The sequence below is a fragment of the Hylobates moloch genome, unplaced genomic scaffold (assembly GCF_009828535.3).
Source record: "Hylobates moloch isolate HMO894 unplaced genomic scaffold, HMol_V3 SCAFFOLD_16, whole genome shotgun sequence".
NCBI lineage: Eukaryota > Metazoa > Chordata > Mammalia > Primates > Hylobatidae > Hylobates > Hylobates moloch.
In genome coordinates, this window is record NW_026652291.1 from 14,598,665 (window position 1) to 14,617,877 (window position 19,213).

Below are 19,213 nucleotides of genomic sequence, written 5' to 3' on the forward strand. Positions count from 1 at the left end.
GCTGCAGAGAGAAAAAAACACTAACTAGAAAGTCAAGAGACTGTGTTCAAATCCTGACTCTTCCACCAACTGGTGTTTGAGTGAAAAGGTATTTCTTATTTCTTGGCCTCTGTTTCACTGGATCAAATAAAGGAGATGAACTAAATGGTCTCAATTCCATTTTAGCTGAGAAATTTGAAGATCTGTGATTTAATTATTTTGTTTCTATTGCATCTACAAGACAGCATAATAAAAACATTTTATGGGCCAGGCACAGTGGCTCACGCCTGTAATCCCAGCACTTTGGGAGGCCAAGGTGGGCGGATCACTAGGTCAGGAGATCGAGACCATCCTGGCTAACACGGTGAAACCCTGTCTCTACTAAAAATACAAAAAATTAGCCGGGTGTGGTGGCGGTCGCCTGTAGTCCCAGCTACTTGGGAGGCTGAGGCAGGAGAATGGCGTGAACCCGGGAGGTGGAGCTTGCAGTGAGCCAAGATCATGCCACTGCACTCCAGCCGGGGCAACACAGCAAGACTCCATCTCAAAAAAAAAAAAAAAATTTTGTGGTGGTTGATTAAACTTACTAAATTTTATCAACCAAGAAGTGCACATTTTCATATTTTACTGTCACTGAAATCAGTATGCATGTTACAGTGGCCATCATCTTATATTCCTATGATTAATACTTTTTTCTTCTTAATGATACATAAAATAATTGTGTATCTTACTATCAGTAATGGCATCTTAGATTTGAAGAAATATGGTAGTAGGAGACCTGTAGGATTTAATTCAGTAAGTGTTATCTGAGATTGTTTTAAATGATAGAAGGAGCACAAAGAAACAGCAAAGGTTGGATTTCAGTAATATAACTCAGTAAGTGACCTAGCGGGAAAACGGGCTTGCATTATTCTATGGGGGACATAAGAGGCAGTGTTTAAAATGCTTGAACACAGTTGAATAAGAAAAGAGTGATCACATCCATATGATGGTATCATTTGAACTTCTAGACATAAGCACATGCATGATTTACAGTGGATTTATTTTCCAGTCTTCTGGATGCCCAGGAGGAAAAGCAGGTGCAGGCAGAGAGCTAAGTAACACTGCCTCTAAAAAATAGGAATATTCCTTTAGAGCTGATATCCACATCCGTAGAGCATTTGGAAACCCTTTATTTCAGTTTTTTGTTTGGGGTTTTTTGTTTGTTTTCTTTTTGGCTTAACCTTTCTGAAGAGGCTCAGGACAAAAGTATTTTTCTGCTATCATTAAAGGTAAACTAGGGTGTCTTGGTGCCCCCTAGAGGACACTCTGAGATTCAACGGCGATAGTCTCATCTTTGAGGCACAGCATTGGTTGGAGCTATAAACTGCTGTGATCTTGCTTGGAGAAAATATGTTTTTTTTATTGATTTGAAATATGTTCCCTTATTTTTATCCTCTCTCTCTACCAGTCAAAATCCTAATTTATCTCTGTTATTCTTAGAAAATACATTTTGACTATTGATTTCTATTTTGTACCAACTTTCTTTGTTTTAGAAAATAAATTGGGATGATTTAGCCGCCAAAAAAGTGCCTGCACCATTTAAGCCAGTCATTCGAGATGAATTAGATGTGAGTAACTTTGCAGAAGAGTTCACAGAAATGGATCCCACTTATTCTCCCGCAGCCCTGCCCCAGAGCTCTGAGAAGCTGTTTCAGGTAATTTCCCATCCTGTGCACGTGTACATTGGCCATATGTCCTTTGAAAGAAAAGATTAAATTTCCCATATTGAAGTAGTTTTGTTGGCATCGTAAAAATGGGGTTCTCTAATATCTTTTAAATTATTAAATGCAGAAATACTGCGGATTGTTAACCGAAGCTTATAGTTTGCTCAATAGCAGACACTGTTTATGTGTTTATTTTTGATATAAGGGAAGTTTTAATTTTATACCTGAAATTTTATTTTTGTTCAGATTCTTTTATAGAAAATACAATAATCTTGTATTTTACCTCTATTCATATTAAAAAAAATTTTTCTTTATATAGATAGGGTCTCACTCTGATGCCCAGACTTGAGTGCAGCAGTGCTGTCCTAGCTCACTGCAGCCTCAGACTCCTGGGCTCAAATAATCCTCTCACCTTAGCCTCTGGGATAGCTGAGACCACAGGTGCAAACCAGCACACCCAGCTAATTTTTCTATTTTTTGCAGAGATAGGATCTTGCTATGTTGCTTAAGCTGGTCTTGAACTCCTGGCCTCAAGTGATCCTCCTGCCTTGGCCTCCCAAAGTGCTGGGATTACAGGCATGAGCCACCACGTCCAGCCAAAAAAACATTTTTTTTTAAGAAACAAGGTCTCACTCTGTCACCTAGGCTGGAGTGCAGTGGCACGATCATAGCTCACTGCAGCCTTTAACTCCTCGGCTCAGGGGATCCTCTTGCCTCAGCCTCCTGAATAGCTGGGACCACAGGTGCATGCCACCACACCCACCTAATTAAAAAAAAAATTTGTAGAAACAGGGTCTTACTTTGTTGCCTAAGCTGGTCTTGAACTCTGGCCTCAAGCGATCCTCCTGCCTTGGCCTCCCAAAGTGCTGGGATTCTAGGCATGAGCCATCATGCCTCCCACCACCCTGTATAAAAACATTCTTTAGTTCACAATGTTACCTTACTCTTTACCTTCAGTAACTACTCTTAACTGCTAACTCTTAAAAAATATTTAGATTTTATATTTGGAAAAGGGCATTTGTCACACAAGACAAAATATTCTAACTATTAAATGGCATCAGAGCTTTGCTTCTTTGACCTCTATAAGTATACCTTTAGTATGACTTAATCTGGCCATCCAGACTGTCTTTTCTTCTTTGCTTATCACTGTCTAGTATGTGACTGGGCACTTACTGAACATTTTTTTAAATGTTTATTGATTAATGAATGTTCCAGCTTGAACGGATTAGTCATCCATCTTTGTACCACTTGGCTCAGAGCATCATTCTGCCATTAGACTTTGTTCCTTTCCAAAACTCAGTTTTAAATTTAATTATTCTGAAGATATTAATAAGAATCAAATAATTGCTAAATTAGAAACTAACTTCAATGAGACTTGCCATTTTTCCAGTTTGAAAAACAATAGCATTTAAAGACCACTTTGTGGCTGGGTCTGATGGTTCAGGCCTTTAATCCCAGCACTTTTGGAGGCCTAGGTGGGTTGATCACTTGAGGCCAGGGGTTCGAGACCAGTTCGAGACATGATGAAACCCCATCAAGCATGGTGGCATGTGCCTATAATCTCAGCTACTTGGGAGGCTGAGGCAGGAGAATGGCCTGAATGCAGGAGGCGGAAGTTGCTGTGAGCCAAGATCGCACCACTGCATTCCAGCCTGGGCAACAGAGCCAGACTCAGTCTCAAAAAAAAAAGACCACTTTGTTTAATACCTTGACTGTATCCTTTTTTGAGAAGTTAGTTATGTTTATAAACAAATTTTTATCAGCAAACCAGAAGAATTTCATGTATGAGTCTGATTTTGGGGATGGAATAGGGAAGAAGTCTTTTTCTACCTTTATTTTTGAATTGGTTTAGTTCTACCAGAAGATGGCATTATATCCTTCTGAACAGCATTTTTCAAATGATTTGAAATAACCTTTCATTTTAGATTGCAAATAAAATAAAATTAGACTCATCTCAACAAATATTTGAGTGTTTTTCTAAGAAAAAAAAGTCATTACAATCTAATCTGTGTTAAACTGGAAAATTGCAAGTTGTTTTTCTTTATCTTTATTTGTCTTGTTTTTAGGGCTATTCCTTTGTTGCTCCTTCCATCCTATTCAAGCGTAATGCAGCTGTCATAGACCCTCTTCAGTTTCACATGGGGGTTGAACGTCCTGGAGTGACAAATGTTGCCAGGAGTGCAATGATGAAGGTATATAGATGTGGTAACTTATATGACATATTTGTAGGTTTTGTGAGTGTTTAAATACCAACTCTAATTAATGTTCTTAAGTCTAGTAATTCAACTAAAGTGCAATTTTAGAAGTGGGATATAGCAATACTTTCCCTAGAGAATTAACGTCAAGTTGAATGAACTTTTTACAATTATAGAGAATTATGTATCTTAAATAATTGTGTAGATGAAAATAGAAATTACCTGTAAAGTAAGATGAATTTTAGATTATAAATGTATTCTATTCCTTATTAATATTAATAATTTTATTTTACTCTACAATTTTATTTATCTCTTGTGTATTACTGACATTTTCTGAAGTTAAATGATGTTGATTTCTTGACAGGACTCTCCATTCTATCAACACTATGACCTAGATTTGAAGGACAAACCACTGGGAGAAGGTAGTTTTTCAATTTGTCGAAAGTGCGTGCATAAAAAAAGTAACCAAGCTTTTGCAGTCAAAATAATCAGCAAAAGGTATGACCATTTTTAATATAATATTCTTTCTTAGGTATTCATGAATTCTGTAAATTAAGAGATATTTATTTAAAATGAAACCAGTATTATATTGTAAGGCTTTTTTACCCAAAGGTTTAACCACTTGGCTCATCAGTTGGTCCATTATACTTTTAGCTCTAATTGATATTTTCTGATAAAGTAATCCATTTTAGACATAAATCATAGTCTTATTTGCTTTTGAGTTTATCTAGAGAAAAAGTCTTTGTGACAGTGACATATTTAATCAGGCTCACTTAGTGATTTTGGCAGCCGTTGCCATTTCTACTAGTTGTGTATTTGAAATATTTTTCTCTAAAATTATTTAGCAAGCTACTGATAGCTTTGAGAGCCATGTAGTTGTTTTGGTAACTGATGATTATTGTTAAGATTGCATATTCTTATTACTAAATTGTCAGGAAAGTAGGGCATTCATTTCCTCATATGATTTGTACTTTTCTGACTCAGAAATAATAATTTTGTCCAGAATATTACTTTTTCTAGTGTGTGGTATAATTAATTACTTTCATGGAAACCTTATTACGGTATACTGTACCATGTATATTCTGAATGCACTGTAAATAAAATTAGTCTTGGGGTAGTACTGATATAAAAACTTTCTTGAAGAGACATGTGGACGCTAAGTGTCTCATCTTGCAGGATGGAAGCCAATACTCAGAAGGAAATAACAGCTCTGAAACTCTGTGAAGGACACCCCAATATTGTGAAGTTGCATGAAGTTTTTCATGATCAGGTATCCTACTTTTGTGTTTTTTCCGTGTGTACTAATTCACTTACAAGGTTGTACTTCTCACCCGTTTTGTTGGTGCTGCTGGGTCAGAGTCAGGGATATGGAACATCACCCAGCCACCAGAAAGGGCAGAGAAACCACCCTCTCAAACCACTCCCCAACCACACACTGTTTCCCAACCCCAAATTAGGTTATCCCTTCACTTCTCATGCTTTTCTCACTCAGCAGTTACCACCTATGACAGGAAGACGGAGGGGCATGAGCTCAGTGGTGCAGTCACTAGCTACAATGTGCTTGTTGCCAATGCCGCTTCTACACACCATCACTTAATCCTGGAATACCTCTCAGGACTCAGGAATTTTGAGCCTCCAACTTCCCTTTCACTTCTAGAGTAAAACTGAGAGAGCCTGGAGCCTAATTAATGCAAGCTAAAGGACAAATAGGAAGCAGAAAGCAAAGATACTCCTTTTATGTTCTAGCTCCAGGTGGCAAATTCTGCTCAGAACCCTGGCCAGATCATGCTGCCCCCTCTTCTGCTCTCAGTCCTGCTTTGCAGCAGGAACTGTGGGAGGATGCCAGTGTGTCCACTTCGTGTCTGCTTACCTCACACATGACAGAAATTGCTCCATTACACTTCTCTGCCCCTGAGACCAGGTGGGGTGATGCAGTCCTACTTAAGACAACTTGGAGGCACAAGAGCAAGAACCAATCCTGAATGTGCTTTGCCCTAATTTTACCAATAAAGAAACTGAGATTTTGAATGGTCATAAAACTTGTCCAAGGTCACATAGCATGTCAATGCGAATCTAATAAGGAGAACCTGTACTCCATTTCTGGGCTGTCTTTGTTGTGCTGTTGTAATATCTGTGACCTAGGATCGATGGGGCCCAGTTCTCTACCACAATGAAATATCGTCGAGTGCTATTGCCAGGAATGATACACCATGGTGAGACCAGGCAGCAGCAGCGGTAGCACCATAACCATAATAGCTGCTGCCATTTATTATCACATATCTTGTGTGGTCGAGGTCCTGTACCAGGCACTCTGCATGTATTATCTTATTCAGTCCTTACCATAGGTCCATGAGGTGAGAAAATGGACACTCACAGAAGTTAAGTAACAGGTCTTACAGTTGGTAAGTGTGGTAAGGCCGGAATCTGAATCCACACAGTCCAACTTCAGAGCCCAACAAGCTTTTATTTACTTTAAACTACTGCCTTAGGGAAGGCAGAATCACACCTGGCAGTAAGAATCCCAAAATAGCATGACCCTCTACTCACTCTTTGGTTCTTGTAGTCAGAAAAGAAATGCCACTGAAGCAAGGACTCAGGGGGAACCACTGTCCCTGATCCTCTGCCTCCTCTTGCCTCATCAAGCCACTCGACACGAGAGGAGGTAATGAGTCCCCTGGCCACGAAGGTGCTTAAGAAGAGGCTCACTAGACAGTCTTCTGTTGAAGATGACATAGAGGAAATTCACATAATTCAAGGAATCAACGGGTGATCTTAGATGCTGTCTTCTAGGTTTGCAGCTGTGCCCCTAACTACATCCCAGACAAGATATTTGATCTCTGACCTTCAGACTAATGTCAGGTCCCACGAACAACATTTCTAATTTTTTATTTGTGTCACAAATTAAGTAGATGTTTTGCTATCTATATATTCAGGAGTTACTAAAATATAAATTGTCACATGATATAATCCTATACAAACTAGTATAAATACATTATCAATCTAATATGCAGTTGTAATGTATCTTGGGTTTTCTCATAATGGTGGCACAGTTGCCTAGATCATCCCTGTATCGAGTCTTTTCTTCAACTAATGGGTGAAATTGGTTATGGTGGGTCTTCAGCCTTTGTGCAATAGCGTAGTTCATTTTTTGTGCCATGATATGCGTTTCACATACTCCATAAGTTTGCTATTGCTGCTGCAACAAATCACCACAAACTTAAAACAATACAAATTTATTATCCTGCAGTCTGGAGGTCAGAAGTCCAAAATCAGGCCCATTGGCTTAGAGTCAAGCTGTCACCAGAGCTGGTTCCCTCTTGAGCAGAACCAGGTGCACAGCAGGAGGTGAGTGGCAGGTGAGCCAGCATTACCGCCTGAGCTCCACCTCTTGGCAGATCAGCGACAGCCTTAGATTCTCACTGGAGTACAAACCCTATTGTGAACTGCGCATGGCAAGGGATCAGAGTTGCAGCACTCCTTATGAGAATCTAATGCCTGTCCCACCCTGCTACCGCCTCCTCTCATCCATGGAAAAATTGCCTTCCATGAAACCATTTCCTGGTGCCAAAAAAGTTGCAGACCTGGCTCATGCCTGTAATTCCAGCACTTTGGGAAGGCGAGGCAGGTGGATCACTTGAGGTCAGGAGTTTGAGACCAGTCTGGCCAACATGGTGAGACCCTATCTCTACCAAAAAATACAAAAAATTAGTCAGGCGTGGTGTTGTGCGCCTGTAGTCCTAGCTACTCTGGAGGCTGAGGTGGGATAATCCGTTGAACCTGGGAGGCGGAGGTTGCAGTAAGCCAAGACTGCACCACTGCACTCCAGCCTGGGTGATAGAGTGAGACCCTGTCTCAAAAAAATAAGAAAAGAAAAAAAAAATGCTGGGGACCACTGCTCTGGAGGCTCTAAGGGACAACCCATTTACTTGCCTTTTGTAGCTTCTAGACACCCCCCAACATTTCCTTGGCTGTGAGCCTTCCATGCATCACTCTAAGATCTTGCCTCCAGGGTCTCATCTCATACTGCTAACCCTGATGAATAATTCAGGATAATCTCACATCTCAAGATCCTTAATTTACTAATCACATCTCAAAAGACCCTTTTGCCATCCTTCTAAGGAAACAACCACAGGTTCAGGGCATTAGGATATGAACATCTTTGGAGGGCCATCATTCAAGCTCTACCGCGCATACATTTTCTCATTGCTATCTGCATTTTATTGATAAGGATCCTAGAATTAATAAGATAAAGTAGCATCCCAAGATCATGAATGAATAACAGAATTGACCTTCAAATCCAGGCTGAACTCTAAATCTGTTTGTACACCACTACAAGTATTGCCTTACATCTTTTAAAGCTCACCAGCCTACAGTTGTAGCAGACCTTCAAGCTCGACTTCATCTGATATTGAAACTCAAGTTAGCTTGATGTGTAGTAGGCTGGGAGCAATTTTCTTGTTAGAAGGGTTGTTCACTCTGCAATTTGTCTAATGTGTTCAGGATAATGTACTTATAATTATCTTTTTTATGAAGCAGTTTATTCTGAGTTTTGGTAATACAGAAAGAAACATTTTGTTTGTGAAGTGATGTTGGCCTTATAATGCATAGCACCTGAATTCAGTATATTGCCATGATATCTTTTTCTAAACCATTTGTGTTCATTTGAGAGCTGATTAAGTCCTTTTCTTTTTTTCTTTTTTGAGATAGGGTCTCACTCTGTCACCCAGGCTGGAGTGCAGCGGTACAGTGACGGCTCCCTGCAGACTTGACCTCCCGAGCTCAAGTGATTCTCCCACCTCAGCCTCCTGAGTAGCTGGGACTATAGGCGTGCGCCACTGTGTCTGGCTAATTTTTGTTATTATTTTTTGTAGAGATGAGGTCTCACTATGTTGCCTAGGCTGGGCTCAAACAGTCCTCTCACCCTGGCCTCTAAATGTGCTGGGATTTATAGCCCTTTGCTTTTTGATAGTTCCTGTATTATTTTTTGGAAATTATGCATTCTGACAGAAAAGGGCCAGGGGTGGAGAAGAAGAGAAAGGATGGTAAACATATAACTTACAAAGTAACTATTAAGATAATACTGTTGGGATTAAAGCAAAAACCCATAGTGAGTTATGGGTATTTGTAATGAATATTAACAGGAACCCTGAAACTAATCTGTTGAGTCCTAATAGGAGGTTCAAAATGACAATATCGAACAATACCTTTTTAAACTTTTATGTTTTAATTTTTTTGTAGAGACGGAGTCTATATTGACCAAGCTGGTCTTGAACTCCTGACTGCAAGCAATCCTCCCACCTCAGCCTCCCAAAGTGCTGGGATTACAGGTGTGAGCCACTGAGCCCAGCCTCATTACCCTTTTAAAAAGATTAATTTGCCATTGGATGGGTGTGCCAGGCCTCAGGTGGGCAGTTGCCCATTCTACTCAGTCAGTATTCAGATTCTCTATTATTTAAAGCAAGTAACTTCACATTATTGTCACATTATTGTCAGCAGTTTAAAAAGAAGGATGTGTAAACTTGATAGGGTTGGAGTGGAATTCAAATGAAAGAATTAGCTGGATGCAATTGCACACCTATAGCCCCAGCTCATCGGGAGGCCTGAGATGAGAGAATCCCTTGAGCCCAGGAATTCAAGGGCAGATTTCTTTTTAGAGACTTCATCTCTTAAAACAAAACACCGCAAATGAAAGAATTCATCACAAGAGGGAAAAAGGATATACAGTATAAAGATTTCACTGCAGTACTTGAAATTTTCCATTACCAAAATAGAATTATAAAACAGCTACATTATCTTTCAGCCCTTTTCTCTAAGATATGAGGATTGCCACTGATTATTTTAACAAAGGATTATTTAAACGTATTGGTGGTAGATAGTCAATAAATGTTTTATATGTTAATAGACTTCTGTGCTTCAGGAAGGCCCTCCACATTATTCTTTTTCTTTTCTAGCTTCACACATTTCTAGTGATGGAACTTCTGAATGGAGGAGAACTGTTTGAACGCATTAAGAAAAAGAAGCACTTTAGTGAGACGGAAGCCAGCTACATCATGAGGAAGCTTGTTTCAGCTGTAAGCCACATGCATGATGTTGGAGTGGTGCACAGGGATCTGAAACCTGAGGTATAAAATCACTGGATCTCTTACATAATTCAGTCTAGCACCGTTATTAAAGATCTCGCAAACATGGGGGAAGTTTCTGGGGAGGTTTCCTTATTTTTTTACTTTTCAAGGCCGTTAAATAGATAATAGAAAATATGTTTCTTTGATTTTTTTCTTTTATATTTCAGTCTAAAATAAATTTGTCTTTGTTTATTTTTTGCCAGCTGATCATCTTGAGGTTATATTTGTAAGTGTGAGAACCTTTTATGGAAAAAATATTTTATGCAACAGTTGTGGACTAAAAATAGCAATGGAAATTTTTATAGCAGAAAATAATATCTCTTACATATAATTTTAGAGGGTTTTTTTTTCCAAATGATGCATTTTGAAAACTTATTTTTTACATTTGTAATCAAATTGGTTAGCTCATGAATAAAAATGTATATAATTCTATTCTAAATACTTAAAGAATTGTCTTGGTTTAATTAGTTATGCCATCTTTCTATGTGCTTTTCTATGATCGTGCTATAATATTTATAGAACTATATGTAGCAATGCAAAAGCAACAGCTATTTATATATCTCCTCTTATGAAAGGCTAATAAAGAAAGTTCTAACTCTTAGGATGATCCCTTTTTAGTATCAAAAATATGAAAATTCCCTCTTAGAAAATCAACAAAATAATGAAAATTGAAAAACGAAAATCAATACTGTATAAAAAGATAATGATGACTCATCCTTTACCATATACAAGATTATACATATTCTCTCCAAAATAGAACTTTAATTATTATGTGATTATAATATGTTCTCGAGTATATATAAAATACTGACTTATTTGATGTTCCTTTTGTGATTAAGCCACAAAAGACTGTTTCTCTAAAAGCACTATTTTTGCCTTTTACTGAAGTATCTTGAATTATTAGAAGAGGATGTTTTAAAAGCGGAATTCTTTTCTTCTCTACTTCACATGGAAAAGAAAATTTTTAAAATGAAATTCTGTGCATTAAAATATATTTGGTTTGTTCCTTTCATGTATTTAAACTTCTATGTGTTTTCTATTACCATTATTCACAGTACTAGTAATTAATCAAAAGCAAATTCTGTTTTATTAACTTGCAACTATGATAGTTCCCCCTGCTTCCTTCATCATAGTTCTCACTGTCCTACATAACGCCCACTGAAAATATGGTGCTCTGTACATTGGAGATTAGCTGTCTATTTTTAAATGTGAAAGCACACCACTTAAATGTTTTCTTGATAGACAAGGAACAAGCATGTAGTTTTTTTTTAATTGAAAAGATCTGTTCCATGACTGTATAGAATTCATTTTCACATATTTTATTCTTTGATAACTGGCCATCTGTCACCTCATGAGTCTCAAATGAGGCAACTGTCCTCTCTTGCAGAATTTAGATTTGCATTCCTCCTTTCCTGATAAAAAGATACTTATGTAGCTTAATTCTTCTTATTTGTTATAAGGCTTTTCTTTCAAATACTCACTTGAAATGGGGCAGAACTATCAGATTATTTAGGACATTCTACTGCAATTATAGTCCTAAATCAAACTAGATTTTGGAGAAATGAAAATAGACCTTTGAACTAACATTTTCATAATAAAATATCTTTCACTTTGACTTTTAAATGGCAGTGTATAGTATTTCTAAACTAAAAGTTTAATATTTTTCTCATGCAGCACTTTAAAGTCTGATTTTCTATCTTTTGGTAGGTAGCTATGTGGATTCATTTTCTGCATAGGCAGAATCCTAAGTCTAGGTAAGAGTCAGATAAATTTAGAAGCTGGCTGACATTCTTAGTAAGCTGCCTTGTATTTTTCAAACTTGTCCCATACTCTTCTGAGATTAAGAAAAGTTGCATACATCCAATTTGTTTCAGGCAGAACTTCAGATGAGGATAAAAGGGGATTGAATGGTTACTTCCCACCATTCCTGACTAGGCACACCCTTCTCCATGTAGAACTGTCTCTAACTTTGAGCTTTGAGAGAAGAGGTAGGCAAGTGAGCAGTGTTTCTCAATTTTACATATTCAGGAATAGGAGGAATGGGTTAAAGTCACCAAATTAAAGTGATTGCCACATCCTCTCACTTCTTCTGCTTTAAGAACTGAAATTGGCCAAGCGCAGTGGCTCACACCTGTAATCCCAGCACTTTGGGAGGCAGAGGCAAGCGGATCACTTGAGGACAGGGGTTTGAGACCAGTCTGGCCAACATGGCAAAACCCCATCTCTATTAAAAATACAAAAAAAGTTAGCCAGGCATGGTGGCGGGCACCTGTAATCCCAGGTACTTGGAAGGCCGAGGCACCAGAATCACTTGAATCCAGGAGGTGGAGGTTGCAGTGAGCCAAGATCGCACCATTGCACGCCAACCTGGGCAACAGAGCAAGACTGTCTGTCTCAAAAAAAAAAAAAAGAACTAAAATCAAGAAAGCCCTTTTCCAATCTTAATATAGAATAAACATAGTCATTTCCAAAGACTTAGCAGGCTCAATGAAGACGAGGCCAGCTGTGGTTCATTCAGCTGTTCTGTGTGGACAATGCCTTGCACTGCAAAGGAGCTCAGGTGTTACTTGCTGAAAGACTTCTCCCAAGCACACATCCATCAACCCCAGTTGTGGCTTCAGTGTCACAAATTCAAGATTAAACACTGTATGCTAGAAAATTTAAGACAATTTTTAGTTAATTTTTTTGTTTTTCTTTCCACCCACTTTATTTACTTTCAGATGGAAGACTTAGGAGATTTTTCTTCTTTGCATCAGTGGTACCTTCTATAATGTGTTTTATTTCAGCTAGAATAGTATTAACAAAGCAAATGATATTCCAGAGCTGGGAATAATTTAATGACTATAAAGGCATAATGGATTTTGTTAGGATGCCTAAAGACGCTATAATCAGATTTCACTTACTTTGAGTACTAGCTTAATGTACTTATTAAAATAATTTGTGCATCAGTAAGTATTAAGCATGTGATAAATACAAAAAGTAGTACTACAGAGTCTCAGTGATCAAGAAGCCTTGGTGGATGAATGATTCAAAATAATAAAGTTTTCTGAATATTTGAGGGATAATATCCCTAAGTATCAAAATATGTTTAAGTATTAGTTGTTGGAGAAAATATTTCTGAAATGTAATGGATATCTCCACCATGTCTTCTTCAATAGGCAATACTAGAAATATATAGCTATTTTATTTATGACTTTGTTCAATGAACACATGTTTACCAAAGCACCTACTCTATGTGTGTGCCAGGCCCTGGGGTAGGGTCAAAAATAAGGTAGACACATAGTCCCCGTCCTTATGGAATTATGACATAATGGGTATGAAGACATTAAGCTAGCAATACAGAGGTGGTAAGTGCCAGAAAGGAAAAGTAAATAGTGTTAGGAAAAAATATTAAACATTTTAACTTCAATTTGGTAGGACGGTTAGGATGGTATCTCTAAATGAGGAGTAGATGGGGGGAGGTAGGTTGGTGGAAGAAGCAGAAGACAAACATAAGCAGAGAGAAAAGCTTAGAAAAAGGGTCTGACATCAGAAGAGGCATGGTGCAGGTGAAAAATGTTTCACGTGATGTGGTAAAATTGAAATAATACCAAAAAGCATCAAGCAGAGAGCAGCTCGAGCCTCCCCATGAGACCCTCTCTGCACATGAATCAACTATCAATATACAAAGTGTTACATAAATAGGACCAGCAATTCCCAAGACATGCCTAGTGAGAAACTAATGTAAGCATTGATATCTTGCAGAATTTATTGTTCACCGATGAAAATGACAATTTGGAAATTAAAATAATTGATTTTGGATTTGCACGGCTAAAGCCACCGGATAATCAGCCCCTGAAGACTCCATGCTTCACCCTTCATTATGCGGCCCCAGAGCTCTTGAATCAGAATGGCTACGATGAGTCCTGTGACTTGTGGAGCTTGGGTGTCATTTTGGTGAGTTCTTTTCAATACAGTCATTAAACCTGCTCATTTCTTTGGTGTCCTCTCTATCTCGCTCTTCACTGTTTCCTTACATTCATGAAAAAATTGGCAAAGTGGTTTCTTTTCTGTACAGCCAATTAGAGGCCTAACCGAATAGTATTTCCCTTCTTAAAATGTATATTAGAGAAAATGTAGGAATTTCTATTTTGGTTTATTTTGAAATATTTCAGTTAGCTGTGTTTTATATCAATGAAAGTTAAAGGAACTATAGTATATATTTTTAAAGACACGTATTATATTGGACATAATGTGAAAATAGCAAAGTGATTCATCAATAGGAAAACATTTTTAAAAAACTATTCTGTGAAGTTTCAGACTAAAATGTAATTAAAGAATACCATTTAAGCTAAATTAACAAATAAATAGATAAAATTAGAAGTGTTTCTACTGGATAACTTAAAGTAATGTGAGCATGCTTTTCACAAAATGTCCTTGGGTGCTGTGATTAGAAACAGAACATTAAGCTAGAAAAATCTTGTGTTTTTTTCTCCAAATATCATTACTTTTTCTGCATATAATTTGTAATGCATGATCTTGGGAAATTTTCAGAAAGTACAGAAAGAAGGAACAAGGTGAAAATTACTCATAATCTTCTCATTGAGAGATGATATACCTCAAGGTCTCTCTCTCCCTTCAGCCCCTCCTCCCCTGTAGATATGTAGGCTTTATATCTTTCCACATGTTTTCTATACATGTATACATATTTGAATTTTTTAACAAATAAGATTATATTATACCTGTATTTTGAGTCTTTGAAACTTATTTAACCATTTATTTACTAATAAGCTGTTAGCTTTTTTTTCACTTTTTCACTAATTATAAGCTACACAAATGAATTCTTTTTATATATGTGTTTGTGTTTGTCTCACCATTTCCTTAGGATAGATTCCCGGAAGAATGGTATGCACAACTTTCCTTTAACATGTGTGCCTGGATTTCCTTCTAAAAGATTTATCAGATTATGTTCTCATCAACTGTATAGGAGTACATTGGTTATCAATTTTCATCTGAAATGATATCCCATTGTGATAATTTGCATGTGTTTCTTTGATGAATATTTAGTTTGAGCATCTTTTCATGCATTTGAACATTAGTATTTTCTCTTTTATGAATTACTCTCTTTTTTTTTTTTTGGAGACAAAGGCTTGCTCTGTCTCCCAGGCTGGAGTGCAGTGGCACAATCTTGGCTCACTGGAACCTCTGCCTCCCGGATTCAAGCAATTCTCCTGCCTCAGCCTCCTGAGTAGCTGGGATTACAAGTGCGCACCAACATGCCTGGCTAATTTTTGTATTTTTAGGAGAGACGAGATTTTATCATGTTGGTCGGGTGGTCTCAAACTCCTGACCTCAGGTGATCCGCCTGCCTTGGCCTCACAAAGTGCTGGGATTACAGGCAAGAGCCACTGTGCCCCACCTCTTTTATGAATTGCTCTTTATGAGCTTTGCCCATTTTCCCATGAGGAGATTTTTCTTACTGCATTTTAAAGCTCTGAATATTAAAGACTTTCATTCTTTGACATTAATATTGGAAATGTTTTTTCTGGTGTGTCACTTGTTTTAAAACTTTGTTTATGGTAATACGGGATTTTGATTTTGTTTTTAAAAGGATTTAAACAGAGAAGATTCTTAAATGTCTGTGTAGTAAGATATGTCAGTCTTTTTCTTTATGATATCTGACTTTTATGTCAGATTGTCACTCCACTCCTATGCCCAACCCAAGTTTATGAAAATATTGTCCTAAATTTTTCTCTAGAATTATTTTATTCTTATATTTAAGTCTGGGATTTATTTTAGTGTCAGTTGTTTTCCCCCAATGACTAGTCAGTTGTCCTTGCAGGATGGTTCTTCTTTTATTTTTAAGTTTTAGTTTTTATCTCATCGGTTTTCAGTCATCATTTATAATTTTCAAACTAAACTTACATATTTGTGAATAACATTTTAAACAAAAATAAACTGACTCGTAGATCTGAGTTTCGTTGAAGGACTTAAATTGAAGACATTTTTATTAGTAGCATGTCTTAAAGATTAAATAAAAAAGAGACTTTCATTTTTAGTAATTTTTTTTCTCTTGCTCAAGGCCAATTATGTCCATCAAGCTCTTTAAGGTTTTAAAAGGCAGTCTTAAACATGCGGCAGGGTATTTTGGAGCCTCTGAATTCCTTAACTATAGAAATAACTTTGTGTAATGACATGGATGGAAGCCATGCTTCTCTCTAAATCTAATTGTCAAATTTTTAAGAAAAATAGGCCAGGCGCGGTGGCTCACGCTTGTAATCCCAGCACTTTGGGAGGCCAAGGCGGGCGGATCACAAGGTCAGGAGATCGAGACCACAGTGAAACCCCGTCTCTACTAAAAATACAAAAAATTAGCTGAGCGTGGTGGCGGGTGCCTGTAGTCCCAGCTACTCGGAGAGGCTGAGGCAGGAGAATGGCGTGAACCCGGGAGGCGGAGCTTGCAGTGAGCCGAGATTGCGCCACTGCATTCCAGCCTGGGTGACAGAGCGAGACTCCGTCTCCAAAAAAAAAGAAAAAAAAAGAAAAATAGGACAAAAAAACAGGTTAAATGATATCACAGGATAATCACAATATCCAGTATGTGGGAAGTTCTACTGAACAAACAACCCAGTTTCTTCAACAAATAAATGGTTAAAAAAAAAAAAAAAAAAAAGGTAAACTGAGAACTTATAAATGAAAAGACACATAAGAAACAATGTTTGCATCTTACTGAAATCCTGATTCAAGCACTTTCTAATTTAGATTCTTTTTTTTTTTTTTTTTTTTTTTTTTTTTTTGCAGTAGCCTCCCTCTATCGCCTAGGCTTGAGTGCAGCGGCACCATCATAGCTCACTGCAGGCTCAAGTGATCCTCCTACCTCAGCCTCCTGAGTAGCTGGAACCACAGGCACATGCCACCATACCCCAGCTAATTTTTTTTTTTTTTTTTTTAAATAGAAACGAAGTCTTGCTTTGTTGCCCAGGCTGGTCTAAAATTCCTAGCTTCAAGTGATCCTCCCGCCTCGGCTTCTCAAAATGCTGGGATTACAGGCATGAGCCACAGTGCCCAGCTTAATTTAAATTCTATTTATTAAATTCAAATTAAATGTAATTCGTATATATCTAATTTATATACTATGTATATACCACAGCTAGGGAAATTTGAATATTGATTAGATGTTGAATGATACAAAGGAATTACTACTAATTTTTTTTAGATGTGATACTGATATTGTGGTTGTGGTTTTAAAAGTGCTTGCCTTTTATGGACAGACACAGTCTGTAATCCCAGCACTTCGGGAGGCCAAGGTAGGAAGATTGTTTAAGCCCAGGAGCTCAAGACCAGCCAGGGCAACACAGTGGGACCCAGTCTCTAAAAGAAAAAAAAAAAAATTTAATTAGCTGGGCATGGTGGCTCATGCCAGTAGTCCCAGCTACTTGGGAGGCTGAGGTGAGAGGATCACTTGAGCCCAGAGGTTGAGACTGCAGTGAGCCGTGATCACACTACCACACTCCACAGTGGGTGACAGACCAATATCCTGTCTCCAAAAAACAAAAGTCCTTTCTTTTTAGAGGTACATGATAAAATACAGATGAAAATGGACAAAAATAATACCTTCATTAAACTATCCGAAAAAAAGAGTGCTTTCCTAACTTTTCTATATAAATGAATGCACATCTAGATACAAAGGCTGAATTATCCCATAACAAGCACAACATTTATTTGAAGTCTCCTGATTTGTTTTAGAAATAAATGGAAGTTTTGTATTTTATATCTAATTAACATGTATGTGGACATTTTAATATGAAAACAAGTTATATTGTCCTCACTGAATAAAATAAATACTCCAGGAAGATACATCATGTAGTATTATGAGGTTTTGATTACAACCCATTATATCTGATGGATATACAATCCCTGTCTGAAATGTATAGGACTTTAATAAAAATAGAGCTTACATGGTATATTAATCTGCTTAGGCTGCTGTAACAGAATACCACAAATTAGGCAGCTTAAACAACAGAAATTCATTTTCTCACAGTTCTTGATGCTGGGTAGTCTTACGATCCAGATGCCAGCAGTATTGGTGTCTGGTGAGGGCCCTCTCCTTGGGTTACAGATGGCCACCTGCTTGCTGTGTCCACACATAGCCTTTCCTTGGTCTGCACACTCACAAAGAGAAAGTGTCTATCCCTTTAAGGACACTAATTCTCTTGGATCAGAGGCCCACCCATATAACCTCATTTAACCTTAGTTACCCCCCTAAAGGCCCTGTCTCCAAATACAGTCACATGGAGAGCTGGGGCTTCAACGTGTGAATCCCCAGGGGGCGCGAGGAGAACACAAACATTCAGTCCACAGTACACAGTATTTAGACAAAGTAGGATAAGATATATAACATACCTGTGAGGTGCTATAAAATTTTGTTTAAAGTGTTTTATTCTCAGGACCTTATTTTTTTATTTTTTTACCACAATTTTATTTTTAAAATTTTACTGCTGGAGAAAATATGAGAGAATATTACTGTGAACATCTGACATTTTGCTGCATTTCCTTTTTCTTTCTCTCCAATTATTTCTAGTGTGCATGCTCTCTCTATATGTATGTGTATATGTATATATGTGAGTATATATAATACATATATACAGACATACATATATATCTTTATGTAGAGATAGAGCTATACCTTGCTACACTATTTGCAAACAATTTGCAGGCACAAAGTTATCCTTAACAGATATTTCTAGATAATCAACTAAAATTTTAAGCGCTTGGAGCTGAGAGGATCCTCAAGTTTGTTTAATTCTACCTCTTCCAGAAAAGGGATCTTTTATATTATCACCAATATCCTCTCCAATACTTCCAAAGTTGGAAAGTTAGTTTTTTCACCCAACAACCTGTTGCATTATTACATGCCAGAAAGCAAGAAAACTTTATTTATAAAGAATGGTTTCTCTCTTTTTTTTTTTTTTTGGGGGGGAGTTTTGCTCTCACCCCGGGTGGAGTGCAGTGGTGCGATCTCCACTCACGGCAAGCTCCGCCTCCCAGGTTCACCCAACAACCTGTTGCATTATTACATGCCAGAAAGCGAGAAAACTTTATTTATAAAGAATGGTTTCTCTTTTTTTTTTTTTTTGAGGTGGAGTCTTGCTCTGTCACCCAGGCTGGAGTGCAGTGGTGCGATCTCCACTCACGGCAAGCTCCGCCTCCCAGGTTCATGCCATTCTCTTGC

At 37.7% G+C, this 19,213-nt stretch overlaps 1 protein-coding gene across 7 annotated transcripts in view; it reads left to right on the top strand.

Annotated features, from left to right (window-relative positions):
* The window catches only part of RPS6KA5 (ribosomal protein S6 kinase A5), a 190,521-nt gene that overhangs the window by 151,719 nt on the left and 19,589 nt on the right, over positions 1 to 19,213 (top strand). For all 7 annotated transcript variants that reach the window (XM_032134602.2, XM_032134601.2, XM_058429864.1 and 4 more), the window contains 6 exons: positions 1,515 to 1,676; positions 3,752 to 3,877; positions 4,245 to 4,378; positions 5,057 to 5,150; positions 9,832 to 10,002; positions 13,747 to 13,938. In XM_032134602.2, coding sequence (XP_031990493.1) covers positions 1,515 to 1,676; positions 3,752 to 3,877; positions 4,245 to 4,378; positions 5,057 to 5,150; positions 9,832 to 10,002; positions 13,747 to 13,938 — 879 coding nt within the window. The remainder of the gene's footprint in view (positions 1 to 1,514; positions 1,677 to 3,751; positions 3,878 to 4,244; positions 4,379 to 5,056; positions 5,151 to 9,831; positions 10,003 to 13,746; positions 13,939 to 19,213) is intronic.